Source organism: Scyliorhinus torazame, chromosome 5, assembly GCF_047496885.1.
Source record: "Scyliorhinus torazame isolate Kashiwa2021f chromosome 5, sScyTor2.1, whole genome shotgun sequence".
Lineage (NCBI taxonomy): Eukaryota > Metazoa > Chordata > Chondrichthyes > Carcharhiniformes > Scyliorhinidae > Scyliorhinus > Scyliorhinus torazame.
The window spans coordinates 275,722,237-275,742,982 of NC_092711.1; the positions used below are offsets into that span (position 1 = coordinate 275,722,237).

Consider the following 20,746-nt stretch of genomic DNA (forward strand, 5'->3'; position numbering starts at 1 on the left):
GGAGAATTTTGCTCTTCTGTAACAAGTGCTGTAAGATCTCGAGCATCCACCTGCATCATTGAAACGCGCAGAAGCGGCCGCAATTTAAATTTAATCTGAAGGCTGGTGTCTGAATAATGTAGCATTCCTTTTATACTGCACTGAAACGTCAACCCAGATTATGTGCTCAAGTCCTGAAAGTGAGGCTTGAATTAAAAACCTTCTGACAAAGGCTTGAGATGTTGATTCAAGTGCCAGGTGGCTATTGGTAAGCGATGATCATTCCTTTGTACAACTTCCGCTAATGTTACTTCAAATCACAAGGTAAATTCACATTGGCCCATTTTGACCTCGTCCCTCTAAAATGTAAGCACCATTTTCCTATTATAGTAGTCATCTGATTCTGAAATTAGCACCGCATTACTACCTTTCCTCGGGAGGCCAATAACAGGCTACGCTATCATAAAAAAATTATGAATGTGTAGAGCATGTCCCTCTTCCCACAGGGCCAGACCATCATTCTGCCACACTGGCAGGTTTACGGGGGGGAGCATTGAATTGTAGGAACGGGGATCCCACCGGGTTCCTGCCTGCCCCTTTCTCGCAGCACCTTTATGTGGGCAAAGCCTCAGACAGGAAGTGTGCCCTTTTGAGATTCTTAAGTGGTCAGTTAATGGCCATTTGTGGGCCATTTCCCACCCAGCCCTAGTTTTTTCGGGAGGATTTACCTGACGTGGGGGATGCCCAAAAGAGACAGGATCTAGTTTCGGGAGGGAAGTGGGGGGCTGCACTTCCATTAGAAGCCCCCTTCTGACTATGGGCAAACTCCTCTTAAGGTCCAATGGCCACTGGATCTCCTGCTCCTGTCCCCCTCCCCACACCCCTTCACCAGACATTCTCCAAACACCCTGTACGCCCCCTTTCCGATTTTTCCTCTTCCCCCCAGGCCTTTCTTATACTCTCTCCTGAGTGAGGGGCTGAAGTCCCCATTCAGCCACTTAATGCTCATTAGAGTGTGAAATGATGACGGGGTATTCGGAATTGCAGGGTTGTGTTCCCTGCCAACTCTTCAGATAGAGAGAAGTTCCCCGCTATCCAAAACTTTTAGGGCGTTAATTTTCCAATTTTCTTTCATTCGCTCCCAAAGATGTGAACTCTACGGTGCAGTTCCACATGTGCTTCCAGTCTTTGGGATACTGCTGTGAGGATAGCTTTCATATGTGAGCCAGATTAGCGAGAGCTGGTAGCTTACAAAACTGCAGCTGATATCAGCATTGAGGCTTGTCCTACCCATGCTCAACATTTGGACTTTATACTTTATGTTGGGGAGGGATGGGGGAGGGCATTGGAAAATGGGGACTTCTTTTGTTTTTCCTAGCTCGGACCATTAAATATAGTGCCCCAATTGATGCGTCATTTGATGTGGTCAGCTAACTCACAATAGACCAAGGGTTGATCCAAGGTCTGTATTGTCATAGTTTAGAAAGGGGCATTCCTAAGCCATGTGTCCCTAAAGTATTACCTTGTTTTTGCTTTTATAACATGTACAAGGAGTAAGTTGGAGGAATAAATGAGGATAAATTAAATAATCAGTCTCTTCCTGTAGGAACGCCGCCACCATTGCCTTGCTGCTGTTGCATCAATAAAGCAATGAGAGATGGTATGTAACTGGTAAAGCAGCCTTTGAAGCTTTATCTCCAATGTCTATTTGAGCCGAGTACAGTGCTATCTGACATTTGTTCACACCCGCCTGGAGCCACACTGGCAATTCAATGATGCGAGTGAGCTAATCCCTGACTCACATGGCTGAGATTTCTGAATAACAGTCAGTTTCTACTGTGTCCATGTCCATCAATTAATCAACAAAAACTGAACTTGTAACCCTGAACATTCAGGTCAACACTAGGGCGGGATTTTCCGGCCACACCCGCCCAACGACTGGAGAATCCCGCCCGAGGTCAATGGACTTCTCCATTGTCCGCTGCTCGCCCATGGCGTTCTTGCGGCAGGTGGGTGGAAGAATCCAGCCCTAGGTTTCACAGACCAAAACGGGGCAAGTTTCATCTGGATGAAATCAGGTGACTACAGCCTAGGCAGCAGTTAGAACAACACAATTGGTTCTCACATCCTTGAGTTGGTGGGGGAAGAAAAATCAGCCAAGGTTCTCACCTCTGATTGCCATCTAGTGGCCTCTGTTGAGAAGTACATCTGTAAATGATGCACGAGAACAGGGGCACGTTCAGCTATGGTACCCTCAACAGAGAAATTGGCCTAAATTCTCCAGTGGTTGCCATTCAATTTTCCCCCCTGCAGCAACCCCCTGACCACAGGTTTCACAGCAGCATAGAGTGGTTACAATGGGAAATCCCAATGACAAGCGGCGGGAAGATAGAATCTCGCCATCAGCAAACGGCGCATGGTTGAGAATCACACAGCTGGGGGGCCGGAGAATCGCTCTCATTATCTGCCGCAATCCTCTATTTGGGCTTACACCTAAAGAGCAGTCTCTTGGCCTAAGGTATAAGAGCTGCCCAGCCTGTGAAACTGTACACACCGAAGGCCACTGCCTTCCGGAGAGATGGGGAGGAAACTGGAGGAAACTTAATTTACTGCAGGTCGCATTAACTGACACGTTGTATTCCCAATTAACATCAGCTTAAACAATAAAATATCGCTATGATGTAACTTTCTGTGAATTAAATATACGAGCCAGTGGGAAATTAACAGAAACTGAGCTAGACTGATAATTTAAGAAATAAATTACAATGGAAATGTTTATAGCTCTGTCAAAGATGGAATTGATGGGGATGGTAGCAAAGAAGGACAACTGGTGTCACTCCCTCCATCAACAGTTTTAGTCATTTGATTTGCCCAAATCCTTTACCTGACGATATTGATTGACTTGGTCTCACACTGGGATAAAATAAGATAATCCAGAGGCATGACTGTGGACAGTGTGGATTCTGACTCACTCTTCCTGGACTCAGCTTCCATTACAGAATCTTGAGTTGAGGGAAACTGGTCTCTAGTCGCTGACTGTGATGTATGAGTTGAAACAGCAGGAGATGGTTGAAGAGATGAGGAGGTGGTAGGAGAAGAGCTCCCAAGGGAATCTGAAAGAGAAATATTCATTATTTCATCCTATATTTAATACTGTTGCTTAGATGGTGCTTGGAAACCTTGCTCAAAGTCCGCCCCCTCCCCGTCCCCCATTGGAGGAATTGTTCTTGATTCACCATTGTCGCTAGGTTAAAATCCTGGAACTTCCTACTCAGCAATATTGTGGTGGCCTCTTTACTGCACAAACTGCAGTGGTTCAAGAGGAAGCCTGAAGAACATTTAGAATGAGCAATAAATGCCAGCCTTGCCAGTGATACCCACTTCTTGCAATTGAATTGTTTTAAAAGCCAGGTACATGATGAAATTCCACACTGGTGTGAAGTGGGTCTATCAGCAGCATGAAGTGGGCTTGTAGCAAATAGTCAGCCTGTAATACACTGCGCCGGTTCTTATTTTCCGTTGACTTGGAAATTGTTGCCAAGGTTTTAGATTTCAAGCCCGGTAACAGTGAGACTAGGAGATGGTCCCCCAAAAGAGTTTGAACTATTGTTCTGTGACCTTCAGTGGAAAGAAGATTGGGAATAGTGAGGGCTCAGCTGAAATTTCACTGTGAATCCATTTCGCACTGCTGGCATTGACCAATTTCACCCCCTGTAATTTTACTCCAGACATTAAACTATCGGTCATCTAATCAGTACCATGTATAGAATAGATCAGAAAAAGCAATGAATGGTACAGCACCCGTTCTATCCCTCTCTTCAGGATCTTTATCCACATATCATTACTTGTAATGTAGAAGCTCAGTAACTACTTAATATAACTCTTACAACACCAGGTTAAAGTCCAACAGGTTTGTTTGGAATCACCAGCTTTTGGAGCACAGCTCCTTCATCACCCGAGGAAGGAGCTGTGCTCCGAAAGCTAGTGATTCCAAATAAACCTGTTGGACTTTAACCTGGTGCTGTAAGGCTTCTTACTGTGCCCACCCCTGTCCAATGCCGGCATCTCCACATCATGACTTAATATAACTATTGCTATAACTGATCATATTAACTGTAAATATGAATTATCAGACTATATATAATTCAATTTAAACCCTTGCTTCTCTGCCCAGTTAATATTTTTTTGCTATTCATCATTTTGAGTGCAATGATGTTTTTAATATTGTGAAATTTGACATTTATCTGATATGATTATTTCTGTAACTATTGGAATTCTAACATCTTTTCTCAGGAATACAGTTTTTATGATACTTTCTGGCATGCAGCACATTCCTAATATTCTCCTCAATATTTGCACTGCAGGTAAAGGATCCTAATGCTGTGAAATGGGACAATTCCCATTCTCAACATTGTCCATCAGTATCAAGCACTCCCAGATCAGTTATAGTGGAGATCAGCTGCAGTTTTGTGCGATGGGTCCCCTGCTTCTAGGAATTGGACCGACAGTGCCCAAACTAATTCCAGATAAAACCCATGTAGCCGGCAGATAGAGAAGACTTTTTACTTTGAGCCGGGATCCCACGATCGTTCTAGATAAAATCACTTCACACAACACAGTTTAGAAAACTGCCGCAATATAGTTACAATTTTCATTTTACTTCCTATTTACGTTTACATATTCCCATTAATGTGTTTAATATTCTTCCTCAATTCTTTGTTCTCAACTTTTATTTTACCTCTGAAAAACCAAATAATTTACTGCTATTTATGGGATAGCCCACCAGGGGACACCAAAGCTAAGTTGCTAGGACTGCTGTATCCATAACTGCTGCACACATTCATTCCACTGTAGCTGTAAAGGCATCAGAAGACTGGGAATATTTGAAAATTCTAAAAACTGAAGCTAATATAACTTTCTATTTCTATTTCAAAACCCTTTTTAGGTTCTCCAACATATTTTTCCCTATCATCATTCTTCTGCTGTGTGATCAGTCTTATTTTAGGCTGTACATTTTGCTGCGCTCCTATGAGAGTTCCTCCATGATTGACTGATAGGACAGGCACTTAAGTGGGTGGGACTGATCTTGACAGTTCTCACCCAGATGGAATGCATAGTACTCCATTCAGAGTTCAGTTTAGAACAGAAAAAAGAAGCGTCTAATAAGGGCGGATGAATTGGGATACCAGTTCAAATAACAGAGAGCACAACTTAAGATAGGAATAAAATCTAAAAGTCAAGGACAAATTTTTTCACATAAATTGTAATGGAGAAATAAATGACCACGAAGCCCTTGAATCACAGTAGACATTGGTGCAAGAGAATGAGATACGTTTCTCTTTCTGGCCACCCGTGTTATGTAGTTTGCCAGGATCCTGCTCCCAATGCAGTTCAAGAAAAGCCTGGCCTAATGTACAACTCATTCCTTCCCCAGTAACAATTGCAGGAGTCAAAACAAATTTCTCCGCATCAGTCTTTGAACCACGCACTCTGATCTTATTTATTCTATTCCTATTTGCTCATGGCTCAGGCAGTATTACCACCTTTGTGGTTCTGCTTTTTAATTTCATAGAATTCCTACAGCACAGAAGGAGGCCATTTGGCCCATCGAGTCTGCACCAGCCCTACCGAGGTCCACTTCCTTGTAACCCCACATAACCATTGGACACTAAGGGGCAAATTTAACATGGCCAATCCACATAAACTGCACATCTTTGGACTGTGGGAGGAAACCGGAGCACCTGGAGGAAACCCACGCCGACATGGAGAGAACATGCAAACTACACCCAAGGCCGTAATTGAACCCGAGTCCGTGAAGCTGTGATGCAGCAGTGCTAAACACCATGCCACCGTGCTTCCCCATTCAATGACCTTGCTTCCACCGCCTTGAGGCAGCTACGCTGTGGAGTGTTGTCTGATTACTGTTAATATTTATTTTAGCTGGATCTCTGTCATAATTCACCTCCCTGCAATAGAGGGCAGGATTTTCTGGCCCTTCCCACCAGTGGGATCTTCTGGTCCCGCCAAAGGTGACCCCCTGCAATGGGTTCTTCAGTAGCGTGACAGGCAAGCCATGCTGACAGCCAGTGGCGAGTCATCTCCACCACCAATTTATATGTGGAACTCTTTGCCGCAGAAGGCTGTGGAGGACAAATCACCGAGTGTCTTTAAGACAGAGACAGATAGGTTCTGGATTAATAAGGGGATCATGGGTTATGGGGAGAAGGCAGGAGAATGGGGATGAGAAAAATATCAGCCATGATTGAATGGCGGAGCAGACTCGATGGGCCGAGTGGGCAAATTCTGCTCCTATGTCTTTTGGTCTTATCGTACGAAGTCTTACAACACCAGGTTAAAGTCCAACAGGTTTGTTTCGATGTCACTAGCTTTCGGAGCGCTGCTCCTTCCTCAGTCGTATGGTCTTATGGTCTTATTTCAGCGTTGCATTTAGGCAAAGTCACATTTATTGGCTGTAGGGGGATTATGAGCTGGAATGGAAACCTTCAGTGGCCGAGATCAAGAAGGGGGAACAACAAAACCAGGATTCCTGCTGTTGATTGCTAATCAATGACCCTACAGAACAGTGCGCATGTGCGTATATATGTTGGGTGGATCAGCTAAGCTCAACAACCAAATAGGCCTGCTCACACTCAAATGAAAAATGGTCAGAATGGTGCCATCTGTGGATTCACCCTGCATCAAGAGTCAGCACCCTCTAAAGAGAAGGGGAGAGTCATCGAGGAAACAAAGACCGTCATGCAAGACAAAGAAGGGAAAAAGGATCCAAAGATAATGCAAAATATAGGATCCGACAATAATTCCCTTCACCAACCTTCCTGCTACCCTTTAAGCTACAGTGATTTCCCCGTAGTACAGCAAAGCTAAAGGAGACTCTCCAGCTCAAGTAATCATATCATCATGCATCAGTGTCAGTGCCTTGCACTCCTGGCAGCTACATCAAATATTCATGCACCATTTCTAATCAGAGGACATGGAAAGGTTTTAAAAGAACTCTTTAAAAATAAAACATGAAATATATTCAAATGAACACAATATATGTGTTGCATTTCACAATTAAAGCTTGTGAAATGGATTTGTAAACTGGAATATGTAAATTATCACAGCAGGTTCATTAGAATGCAGAGGTCTTTAAAAAAACCTGGCTGGTTAGCAAAACATGATTGGTGAGTAATAATCAGACTTACAATTAAGAATGCTGCTTAATGACTCCCTTTAAAGGAAACTGAAGTTATTTTTAACTCCTTTGAAGCCTGATTAGGTTAAGGTATTGCCTGATATAGTATGAAGCAACTTAGGCAGGTTGACTCTCCAGTTAGTGCTGCAATGGGCTTCAGTGAGGGAAAGGGGAAACCACTCTTGATTACCAATAACTGACTGATGAAAAATGTGTTTCTGTGGATGCAGGCAGGACCCTGCTGCCTCCGGTGTTTTAATCTCTGTGGCCTCTTGATGTATCTCACATCGAGTCGGACAAGGGCAGGATTTGGTCATTAGGGGGCTCTGATGAAAGTGGTGGGTCTATTAAGGAGTTCACCGCCACATCTTCACACCCGAGGGCAAAGGTTCTGGTACATCACACATTGCTCTAGGTGTTAATTAATAACCACATTATGCTTCACAAGGCAATGCAACCCAAAAGTAGGTCAGTAAAAATAATCTCATCAATTGGAAAATGCAACCCACAGAATTAAAGGCTCGCAGTATGTACAGCATTTTAAATAGGACGTAGGACAAAGTGATATACACTTCTGGAGCAACGTAGTCTTTAAAAGTAAATCTACAAAGTGGAACAGATAAAGTTAAAGGTGTCTTTATGTTAAAATGTAACAAATGATAAATAAGCAGTATGATTGACCTTTGTTGCTCATGTACCAATGTTTCCTGAGTGGTTGTCAGACGATTAGGTTCAAGTCTCAACCCACCAACAGAGTCTGTTGAGTCTCTTATGATATTAAATAGTGCCATTAAACCTTGTGCCTGCATTGTAGATGAGCCTTTATATTTTCAATCAAATTGCCTTGGGACTTGAGGTAAGTAGCACTGGTGTAATAATGGCGGCTAGCAACTCACTCTAAAAACCTAGTAGCAGTGTACAGGCAACTTGTATTCGTAGAATCCCTACAATGCAGAAGGAGGTCATTCGAAGGTCAAGTCTGCACCAACCCTGTGAAAGAGCAATACATTCAGGTCTCCAGATTATTGAGAGAATTGACTAAATTGAACTACCCAAATTATGCAGTATGGTGAAGGCCTGAAGTGTGAGGTCACAGCTTAAAATGTTGAAATTAAAGGCATGATTTAGCCAAAACGTGTGCTAGCGAGCGGGAACTGCCATGAGCTTCCCGACGCTCAACCCAGCAGGTCACCACTATAAAACGTTAATGAGCCCACTTAACGAGACCCCACGGGCTTCACACCGCAATTGACAGTCCCACTGGCTGATTTGACGGGAACACACTGCCCCCTGCCAACAGGGGAGAGTGGCATTGATCCTGCACAGCCAACCGCACTCAGCTCGCAGCCATGCCACCGAGGAGACCGGCCCCACGATTCGGGGATATCAACTTGGACAGATTGTTGAATGCGGTAGAGGCCTGACGGGATGTCCTGTTCCCCCGAGAGTCTCGAACGGTCAGCCATAGGGCAGACAGTGCCGCCTGCAGTGGCAGTCAGCTCGGGGAGATCAATGATCTCCACCGGGCCACATAGGTGGGTTGGCACAGGACCCCCCCGCCGCCTCCAAGAATACATCTGGCATCGCGCAGCACCATTCCGTGCCGCAACCCAACCATGTCGAGCAGTGCCACCCATGACGCCCCACCCCCACATCCCATGCCCCAATACTCCCCATTTCCCCTTCTCCCCGTCCCACCCATACCCCCAATCCACCCCATCCTCCATCTCACCATTCCCCCCCGTACTCCCCTACCCCCTTCTCCACATTCCCCAATACCCCCATCCAAACCCTCCTAGCACTGCCGCAATGATGACATGCATGGTTCATGATGCTCCCGCAGAAGTTGGTCCATGACAGACGGAAGAGGGCCCAGATGGGCGGTGGGGTGCCAAACATCACAGTCCACACCCTCTACAAGGAACAGGGGCTGGAGGCCCCGAGGGTAGCCGAATACAGATCTGTCACCGATGTAGAGTGCGGCGCAGAGGTTAGGGTCCACCGGTCCCAAGCCAGATGACCTGTCACACGTGAGTTGTTAATGCCATGCAGACCAACCCATCCCTCCCATTGACCACATGTCCTTTCTCCCACAGGATCCTCATCCGACGGTGCCGGCGTGACGTGGCTGTTAGCTTGCGTGCAGACAATGGATTGGGCATCATCAGGTAAGTTAGCAGTAGAGGTCACACAAGTGAAAAATACAAATAGAATAGATTCAGAGATAATTGATGTATTTGTGGAGAGTAGAGAATGAGGGATATAAGGGGACATTATCGACTTTTAAAAGCCGTTATTTTAATGTTACTATTTAAATCTGTTAACCTCACAGACCAGGTGACTTTCTCGTCGGAGTCTTGGAGGCCACGTGACTCCCCATCCAATGGAATAGGAGCGTGTGGGGATCAAAGCTGAGTGCAATCAAAATTGCGCCTGATCTCTTCCTGCACTGAGGTGTTCCAACCGATGGAGCTTGTCAATGGAGGAAATGGGACTAAATGCGGTATCGGCGGGGCATTCCCCGCTGAGACCTTGAATTTCAACAAAGGCCCGATAGATAGCATGGTATTTCTTGGCGCTGCGACACGCCCACCACGGGATTCTTGCAATTCAGTTAGATCATGCCCCCAATATGATACCCCCCCCCCCCCCCCCACCGCCCCTAGAATTAGGATTCACTGGAAACAGAAGACTATTCCTGGATTTCAAACACTTTATCAATGCTCAATGGTTTTCCCCCCAACCCCCTCCCTCCCAGGATTTACCTGAGGGCTGCTGTCAATGTTACAGTGGCCCAACATTTATCTGTGCATCGCCAATGAGCTATCTGGAGCCATACAGTAGATGTGTGCAGCTTAGCAGTTTGATTAAAACTAATTGGGATTTAGTATTGGAATTATTCCTTGTGCCCAGTGAACCAGTTTAAGCCCCTTATATCTGTAAAAGAAAAATGTTGCTGGGGGTCGTGGCCATTTCATGATTCTCAACATTTTTTGTGTTTATTAATATTCCATCTGCTAATATATTTGTTCACTCAATGGTGCCATCAGACTGTCCTTGAACGCTCTGAATAAAGTTTTCCAATTATCAAATTGGTCACGCCTTGGGGAAAAAGATGAGTTGATGAACGAGATCTAGTTCACTTCACAGCAGTTCCACCTTGTGTCGATTACAGGCAGAAAGGGAAGAATAGAGAAAAGAAGACAGCAAAACCAGGCTTCTTGACATTAAGTGAAATAGAAATTGGCTGTTGATCGTCATTGAAGTTTAGAATAATGGCATCACATTTATTAATCCTTCAGAATGAGTGTCACCTTAATGATTTTGATTATCAGCATCTACAGTGAAATGTTGGAAAGTTTCATGGGCTAATTGGTTCTTTCCTCCAGCTTTTCTTGACACTGTGTAAGCTAACTCGCTTTGGTAAAGTTCGATTTCGTGGGATTTTTAAACATAAATTTCTGTTTCTTTTCTCCAGTACTGTACAGCCTGTATGTGTGTATATATACACATACATACACACATAGGAAAAATTACAAGTTTAAAGAAAATGCCACTTCTATTTTGCTTTCCATTCACAGAATCACCATTTTTGTATTGTGACTGAATGTTGTGACTTTTACTGAGAATTCAATGCCCAGATAAAATATTTAGCATTGTGTGAAGCTGCAAGATGCCCTTCCCTTTAACAAGTTTTAATGGACAGAAAGGACACTTGGCTCACTAAGTCAGCACAAGTTGTAAATGCAGTGACATCCATTGCTTTTCAAGGAATAAAAACATCGCAGATGTAAACCATTCATGAGACAGATCAAAATCTTTTGGATTTCTATGCACAGCAGTATTGAACCCATGATCCTTTTGTTATTTGACTTGAGGCTCTTAACAAACAAGATTGTCTTTATTGAGTTCCAATCCAAGGGATCCTCCTGATAGATCAATGGCCTACTAATGTGTCAACCAGCTACTGGGCAGTATTATCAGTCAATACTAAAGGATTTATTTTATTGTAACTATGACCTAAATGGGTTTCTTTGTGCCGTCAGCTGCCATGAGACATACTCTGGACTGGATGATGGACTGTGTCATTTTAAATGCCAGCATAGGGCTAAACCTTCTGTCCTGAATTAGAAAACATGGACAGATAGGACTCTAAAGCTGAAAACAAGGTAAATTTCTTTTTATCTTCCTCTTCGAATGGACTGCCTGTTGTTGGGCTTTCAAGTCATCGGGCATCCTTTGCTGACTCACAGATATGCAGCTCTTTATGTGGATGACCAGCAGTGAAGCCCAGACTATTCAATGATGGTAGGCATCACAATTGACCTCCATTCTGCCCTCGCCCAAAATGCACACCTGCACCGTGTACCAATTGTCATTGACGGCAATCAGGAGCAGAAATCCTGCTTTTTTTCTCCCCCTGTTTTTAGCCCAGGATACTGAAGCCAATTGTAGCACTCAATCTGCTCCCCTAATTGAGACAGTAATCAGTAAAGGCCAGAAAGTCAGCCTGAGAACTTTTGTTTGTATGGTCCCTATCCAGCGGCATTTAATGGAAATGGTATTGGGCAACTCTAAGTGTGGGTTTGATTATGATGCCTTTCACAGTTGAATAACCTACTAAGACCTAATATTTAGACTCGCACTACAGAATGGGGATCTAGATGGATTACCTATAGAACAATACACCAGCAAATATATGCATCTTCAAACTTGAAAGAGATTTAAATATTGCTGCAAAAGGAGATTTTTTTGTTGAGGTTTTCTATCTTGCACTCATTGGAACTTTTGCAAGAATACAACAGGAAGGAAATAAACAATTTTATGCAATCATCAGCACTCTTTTCTTGTACAGTATAAATTTGTTGATTTTCCTTACATTTTATTCTTGCGAATACCCTGATGAGTACAAGACCAAAAGTTTCAACAAAAATCTCTCAGGAATACATTAAAATGGCAGGCAGGCCCCGATTCCAAGATTCCCGATCCAGTTCTCATCTCTGGCAGTGTTTATGGGCATGGGATAAAGGTACGGGAAAGCCACCTGTAAACAGCACTGATGCTGGAATGAAGAGCTTGTCGTATGAGGAACGGTTGAGGATTCTGGGTCTGTACTTGTTGTAGTTTAGAAGGATGAGGAGGGGATCTTATTGAAACTTACAGGATACTGCGAGGCCTGAATAGAGTGGACGTGGAGAGGATGTTTCCACTTGTAGGAAAAACTAGAAGCAGAGGACACAGCCTCAGACTAAAGGGACGATCCTTTAAAACAGAGATGAGGAGGTATTTCTTCAGCAAGAGGGTGGTGAATCTGTGGAACACTTTGCCGCAGACGGCTGTGGAGGCCAAATCACCGACTGTCTTTAAGACAGTGATAGATAGGTTCTTGATTAATAAGGGGATCAGGCAGGAGAATGGGGATGAGAAAAATATCAGCCATGATTGAATGGCGGAGCAGACTCGATGGGCCGAGTGGCCTAATTATGCTCCTATGTCTTATCGTCTTATGCCCTTGTCAGCTCCATTGAGGGGGTGGGCAGTCCAACCACATGTCCACCCCTCCGGCACCCTCATGCAATTATGGCATTGTCATTGGACGAGTAACCCAAAGACCCAGGACAATGCTCTGGGGACAGGGGTTCGAATCCCTCCACGGCAGATGGTGAAATTTGTATTCAATAAAAATCTAGAATTAAAAATCGAATGTTGACCATGAAACCATTGTCATAAAAACCCATCTGATTCATCGGTGTTCTTTAGTGAAGGGAATCTGCCATCCTTACCTGGTCTGGCCTACGTGTGACTGACTCCAGTCGCATAAAAATGTGGTTCACTCTTAGATGCCCTCTTGTTGTAACATACCACTAAAAAGTCTAAAAGGAATTAAAACGGACGAAGTACGTGGCCTCGACCTCAACACCAGAAATACAATGACAAACTCATCCCTCTCAGCCCTTCAAAATCCTCCTTGCCAACATATGAAGACATGTGCTAAAATTGAGCGAGCTGTCCCACAGACTAGTCAAGCAACAGCCTAACATGAACACGCTCATGGAGTCATAACTTACAGGTAATGTTCCAGACAACACCATCACCATCCCTAGGTATGTCCACTCTCACCGGCAGGACAGACCCAGCAAAGGTGGCGACACAGTGCTCCAGTCAGGAGCGATTGCCCTGGGAGTCCTCAACATCGACCCCATGAGATTTCATGGCAGCAGGTTAAACATGGGAAAGGAAATCTCCTGCTCAATGCTACACGTACTGCTGCCCCCTCAGCTGATGAATCAATGTTGAACACTGATTGCAAGAAGCGCTGAGGGTGCAGAATGCACTCTGGATGGGGGATTTCAATATCCACAACTGACCCAGATGGCCAAGCCCTGCAGAACACAGAAACATAGAAAATAGGAGCAAGGAAGAAGCAATTTGATTCTTCGAGCCTGCTCTGCCATTCATTATGATCATGGCTGATCATCTAACTTAATAGCCTAATCCCGCTTTCCCCATATCCTTTGATCCCTTTGCCTATACCTAATTGGTTCTGAAAACATGTTTTGGCCTCAACTACTTCCTGTGGTAATGAATTCCACAGGGTCATTGCTCTCTGGGTGAAGACATTTCTCCTCATCTGTGTCCTAAATAGTCTACCCAGTATCCTCAGACTTTGTTCTGGACCCACCTTTCTTGCATCTACCCTGTACAGTCCTGTTAGAATTTTATAGGTTTCTATAAAGTCCCTCCTCAGCCTTCTGAACTGAGCAAATACAGTCCTAACCGACTCAATCTCTCCTCACACATTAGACCCGCTATCCCTGGAATCAGTCTGGTAAACCTTCGCTGCACTCTCTCTAGAGAAAGAACACCCTTCCTCAGATAAGGAGACCAAAACTGCACACAATATTCCCAGGTGTGGCCTCACCAAGGCCTTGCATAATTACAGCAAGACATCCCTGCTCCTGTACTCAAATCCTCTCACAATGTGTCAGTGTCAGCCTTATTTACCGCCTGCTGTACCTGCATGCTTACCGTCAGCAACTCGTGTACGAGGACACCCAGGTTTGGTTGACTTCCCATTTTTGGAGGTCAATGATCACAGCTTCAGGCCATCACTGCAGGACTTCCTCAGCCCAACCATCTTCAGCACCTTCAACAATGACCTTCCTTCCATCATTACGTCAGAATTTGGGAGGTTTGCAGATGATTGCACAATGTTCAGCACCATTCAGCACCACAGATTCTGAAACAGTCCATCTCCAAATGCAGCAAAACCTGAACAATATTCAGGCTCGGGCTGACAAGTGGCAAGTTATATTTGCGCTAAACAAGTGCCAGGCAGGCACTTGACCATCTCCAACATCAGAAAATCTAACCGTCGCCCATGACATTCAATGGCATTACTATCAACATCTTGGAAGTTACCATTGACAAGAAACTGAACTGGACTAGCCATATAAATACTGGGCGGGATTCTCCCAGCCCGACGCCGGGCCGGAGAATCCCGGCAATCGGGCCATGCCGCCCCGACGCCGGCACGCGATTCTCCGGGGAGCGGATAATCGGCGCCAGTGGCGCCGGCGCGTTTGGCACGGCGCCCGTCGCCCGGGATAGGCCGAGCGGCCGCTCTAAAAAGGCAGAGTCCTGCCGGCACCATCCACACCTGGTCGCAGCCGGCGGGAACTCTGCGCGCAGGGTCGGGGGGGGGGGGGGGGAGGGTGGGAGAGGGGCTCCGACCCCGGGGGGGCCCTCCGATGGGGCTTGGCCCACGATTGGGGCCCACCGATCGGCGGGCCAGCCTCTCGCTCCCCGCCCTATTTTCTTCCGCGCCGGCCCCTGAACTCCCGCGCCATGTTGTGTCGGGGCCGGCGCGTCGAGGGAGGCCACTGCGCATGCGCGGGTTGGCGCCGGCGCCATTGCACATGCGCATATCCCACGGCGCACAGTTCGCGCCGGGCTTGGAGGATGGAGCGGCGTGAACCGCTCCAGTGGCGTGCTGGCCCCCTGTAGGGGCCAGAATCGGTACTGCCAGCAGCCCGTTCATGCCGTCGTGATACACAAAGGCGTTTCCGACGATGTGGACACTCTGACGGCGAATGGGAGAATCCCGCCCACTGTGTTTACAAGAAAAGGTCAGAAGCTAGGAATCCAGTAGTGTGACTCACCTCCTAACTTCCAGAAGCCTTATCACCATTAACAAGGTACAAGTCAGGAGTGTGATGGAATACTCTTCACTTGCCTGGATGAGTGCAGCCCTAAAAACACTCCAAAACCATCCAGGACAAAGAAGCCCAATTGATTGGCACCCTTTTCACAAACATTCACTCCCTCGTCCACTGATGCACAGTAGCAGCAGTGTGTACAACATACAAAATGCACTGCAAGAACTCCCCAAGCCCCCTTAGACAGCACCTTCAAAACCATGACCACTACCATCTAGAAGTCAACAACTCCTTAGTGGGAGTCCCCGAGCATGTCCTGTCCACCTCAACCATCTCGTCCAGCAATCGTCCAGGCTCCTCCTTCCTCCTCCTATCCCTGTGCGCCTTAAATTAGATTATCTCCCCTCGGACCACCACCTTCGCCGCCTCCCAGAACATGGCCACTGACACGGCCCCGTTCTGATTCAGCGCCATGTAATCCCCAATCCTCGACCTCACCTATTCACAAAACCCCTTATCTACCAAAAGACCCGAATCCAGCCTTCATCCCAGCCTCTGCACTTGCCCTATGCTAAGCCTCACCTCCAGCCAATGCAGCGCATGATCCGAAATCATGATTCCAGCATACTCCGTCCACACCATCACTTAGTGCCCTGAGTGGCACGTTGCTGGAGGAACTGCTGGACGCTGACAGTAGGGAGAAGGGGAACTGTGGGGACATGTAAGGACGACTTTTGGAAAGAGCAAGAACACCATTAGACAGGGCAGACAGAAATGGGAGGACGAACCTGGTGCGGAAGTAGGGTGGGGACTCTGGAGCGAAGCACTAAGTAGGGCTAAGTAGTACTAAAAAAAAAGCAGTTAGACAGTTACATGGGCAGGGTGGGTGTCGAGGGTGGGTATAGAGGGATATGGGCCAAATGCAGGCAAGTGAGACGAGCTTAGTGATAGAAACTGGGCAGCATGGACCGAAGGGCCTCTTTCCGTACTGTAAACATCTATGACTCTATGACCACCCCCATCAACAACACCGCTCGACTCACCACGAAGAAATCAAATCTCAAATACAAGAAGTAACACCTCCCCCCACCGGGTTCATAAGCCTCCATGGATCAACCATTTTCGTATGTCCCATAAACCCACCCAACTCCTTCGCCATCCTCAACCTTCCCATTGACTTGGGTCTTGGCCTCGGTTCCATCATACAATTAAAGTTTCCATCCATAATCAACTGATGCAGTCCAGGACTGTTCCCAGTAAACCCTTCACAAATCTCACATCATCCCAATTCGGCACATATACATTAACTAGCACCACAAGCGTACCCTTCAACACCCCACTCACTATCACATATCCACCTCCCAGGTCCCGTACTTCCTTGGCCCCCACAAACTCCATCCTTTTGTTCAACAGAATGGTCATCCATCTCGACTTCGAGTCAAGTTCCAAGCGAAATACTTGTGCCACGCATCCTTTCCTCAACCTAACCTGGTCCTTGACCCGGAGGTGTGTCTCCGGTAAAAAATCACCTTCGCCTTCAAACTCCTCAGGTGTGCAAAAACCCGTGAATTGGCTTGTTTGACCCATGGATGTTCCATGTTAGATTTCTTACTGGAGGCTTATGCCTCCATTCCCTCCTACCGTCCGCTATCATCCCCCTCCGGTTCTACCTTCTTCAATATCACCCTAAACTGGGCCCATTCAAGATGGCGCCCCTTCTCCGCCCATGACCACGCTCAGTCTCCAACTTTGCCATCTCGTAATCCCCCCTCCCGCTCCTCTCCCCACTCCCGCCTGGCCACCTCTCACGGCTTCCCCCCGCACCAAACCTCTGTTCATCAACATTACCTGCCAGCGTGGCAGCTCCCGCTCGAAGGCCCCCCCTACACAACCCTCCGCCCCTCCCCCCACCAGTCCCTCCTTAGCCTGTGCAAATGGCCCCCCTACCCACCTGAATGCCCCTCAGTCGGCAACTTCACTTAGCGGGTCCCACCATACATACCCTTTACCCATAAAGAAAAACATCCAAGATCGGAAATCGACCCTTCCAAAACGAAAAACACCACAAACAGCAGCATTCCCTTAAAAAAAAAATTCAAGCTAATGGACAGCACTAATTGATAGGCCATCTGCTGTGGCTGAGAAGAAAATTAGGACTGTATAATGCAGTGGAGGAAGATGGCACACAATCTGACTGGCCAGCCGCTCTACCAGTCCTGGCAGTGCCAAGAGCACGTTCATGGGCACTGCTGGGGACTGTGAGAGGAGGATGAAGAGGAACTCATGGACCGCCGGACTCAGGTAAGTCCGACATCTTGGGAAGAGTGGGTTTGAGTAGGCTGGGGGGTTGGGGGGAGGGGTGCTTAGGTTTAAGGCTGCTGGCGGGTAGGGAGAAAGGGGAGGTTCCATCTTTAGGGGACTGCCCCTAAACACAGAATGCCCCCTTTCACCTCACTCTTTGATGAAATTATTTAAAGTCTCAGGATGGAGGCAGGAAGAGCCCTAAAGTGGACACTTAAGTGACTCAAGCAGATGCAGGGTGGGAATATCGACCAAGGGCTTTCCTACTCAGAACTTATTTCCGTTGGGAAACTGTCTGGTATCGGTCCCAATGCCAACCCACCAAATGTTCAGACATGTCTGCCTCCTTCCTCGCCTCCCACAGGAGCAGACGGATCCGACCATCATCACTCTGTTTTATTTAACTGACCAAGAAGAGAAATTAGTATAGATAGCTTTCTTCACTGAATAAAAACAGGACAAAAACCAGCCACAATGCTAACGTCCTATTTACTGAGTCAACATCTCACTTATGTTTACAAAAAGGGAAAGTCCGACTCTAATCTTTGCACACCAATACCAGGAACTACCCATCATGTTGATATCAACATAAACCCTGGCTCACTCACTTCAGCTGAAAAACATTGGCCAGAATTCTCCGACCGCTGCGATTCATTTTTCATGTCAACAGCACACCCCTGCCCGCAGATTTCCTGGTGACGTGAGGTGGCTTCAAGCGGCGGGAGTATAGAATCCTGCTTCAGCGAACAGCGCGCCGCTGAGAAACATACGGCGGGGGGACCACAAAATCCAGCCCATATTAAGCCCCTATCAGTATTCATGGCTTATTTCACTTACTACTTTGATGACTGAGCTCATCTGTCATTCCTTCCCCGCCAAGGTCTCCATATTTATAAATTCTGATCGCACTTTTTTTGTGTTGGAAGGCCCTAGCAGCTGGGTAGGTGGTGCCCTGGTGGATACTGACTGCCTGGTTGGCTTTGGAGCTAATGGTGCAAGAGATGAAGAGCTTCTGACAGGCACTGACAGTGGTGTTGATGTTACTGGAAATAGGCCGATTAGTCAGCAGAGCTGGTGTTCCTCAGGGGAATAGCTTTGTACAGAGGTCAAGGGTCAGACACATCCCAGGCAACAAAAGTAACAGTGTCAAAATTTAATCAGAGCAGAATAATGGGAACTGATCAGAGTTGGGTATTCAAGCTTTTTTGTAAGATTCATATCTGTTTTCTGCAATTGGCACTTTTATGATGTAATATCTACTATTACTATTTGTGACAAGTAGAATTTTCTTTATTAAGTAATGTTACTTTGAACTATGCAGATCAGAGTAAGGATTGGGTCTTGAGCCAATGATTCATGATGCCCTGGCCACTTTTACGTCAATTCAAAGCAAACTGCTTATTTTGACAAAATGATTACGGTCCATGAAATGTCGGAATCAGTAGGTAGAACTGTAATTATCAGGGTGGAATAAATTGCACGACTGCTATTCGCAATTACAAAGGAAGTGACTTGAAATGCCTAAGCGTGGAGAGATGCTTCTATTTTGTCAGAAAATGACTCCTAACAATGAGAGCTTCTCTGACATCAGATTTGATAGAAAAATCCAGAAAGGTTCATCACAACTGGATTCAGTGTAGGGATGTAGAAAAGTTACCTTTCTTTGCATAATCTTCAAATTATGGCCTTCACAGGAAATACAGGATAAGTACAGAGGAGGAAGAACACTTAGTCCTTGAGGTATGTCCATCCTAAAGAGCTACCTGCCACTCAAACCGTCATGGAAGATCGTTTTAGATATGATTTCAGAATTTTCTTCTCCAGTCTGCCACCCATGAGTTCCACGCATGTGTGAGCACGCTTCACTGAAGGACTTACAGACATGAATCCTAAACTTGCTTTTTACTTGTTTGAACATGTATCTTTTCACCCGTCACTCGCAATTAAATATTTCGGATTTACTGCTTCCACAGTGGCGATAAATACTGGCCTAGCCAGGGAAGCCCACATCCCGTAAAAAATAATTTAAAAACTGTTCAAAATCTTATACCTCTCTATAAGGTCACCCTTCAGTCACTCCCTCTGAAATGCCTACATTTCTCCAGGTTTTTCCAAGTAATTCAAAACTTGGGATCAGCTTCATTGCTCTTTTCTAACCTGTTTGCAGTTTTAATTTTTTGTTTGCATTTATGGTGGCTAGAACTAGACATAGTTCTAAAGGTACGGTTCAACCAAAGCACCACACAACCGCATCATGCTCTCCTCTGACACTACTCTACAGGTTTGGCTCTCTCATTTAGCATTCAATTTCTTTGGCACTCTGCTGCGATTGGACTTGTTGAGTACCAAGTCCACTAAGATACTGGATCTTCAACATTAGGCATTTTAACACCATTAGTACAACATGTATTGTGACATGTTCTTTCTATGCCCTGCACATGATTGTTTCAATCAGTCCACTAATATATTACATCCAACTCATTCTGGATTTCTCTGGCTGCATAATTTGCAATGGTTTTCCAAATCCACGCCAGTCCAGAAATTAGTCAAAAAAATGTCACCTCAAACAGCTATACCTACTTCGCAGCTTCTAAATCAGACATTTCGCTTAAATCAAAATACTCCAAAAACTTGACCACTTTCGTGACTCCACTGCATTCACTTTGTCCAGCAAAGTCTAATGGAGGTTGCTGAATACTGGAGAAGGAATGATACAGATGTTGTGTTATGCTGCTTCGGATAACACAGGCTGCTACTTGATGCAGTCTTAACGAAAGAATGCTCCAGACTCTGAAATGAGGTCAACGTGTTTATTGAACTATTAACACAGTTCTCAAATGAGTTTGACTTTCTGCTAATCTAGTAACTCAGTCTAACTGTATCAGCTTGCTCTAAGCCACATGCTGGGGTGTGATGCTGCTGATCAACCCTGTCTAACTCTCTAGATGTCTGTCTGTGGAAATAGGCCTCATCCCTTTTATAATGTTGATGTCATACCCTCTTGTGGTGATGCCACCTCTGAGCGTCCTGACTGCCCATTGGTTGTGTCCAATTCTGAGTGTTCATTGGTTGCATGTTTGCATTTCATGACATATCCTCCTTTTTTTTTAGA

At 45.8% G+C, this 20,746-nt stretch overlaps 1 protein-coding gene across 3 annotated transcripts in view; it reads right to left on the reverse strand.

Annotated features, from left to right (window-relative positions):
* The window catches only part of gab3 (GRB2 associated binding protein 3), a 174,422-nt gene that overhangs the window by 43,041 nt on the left and 110,635 nt on the right, over window positions 1-20,746 (reverse strand). For all 3 annotated transcript variants that reach the window (XM_072505607.1, XM_072505606.1, XM_072505609.1), the window contains one exon: window positions 2,864-3,092. In XM_072505607.1, coding sequence (XP_072361708.1) covers window positions 2,864-3,092 — 229 coding nt within the window. The remainder of the gene's footprint in view (window positions 1-2,863; window positions 3,093-20,746) is intronic.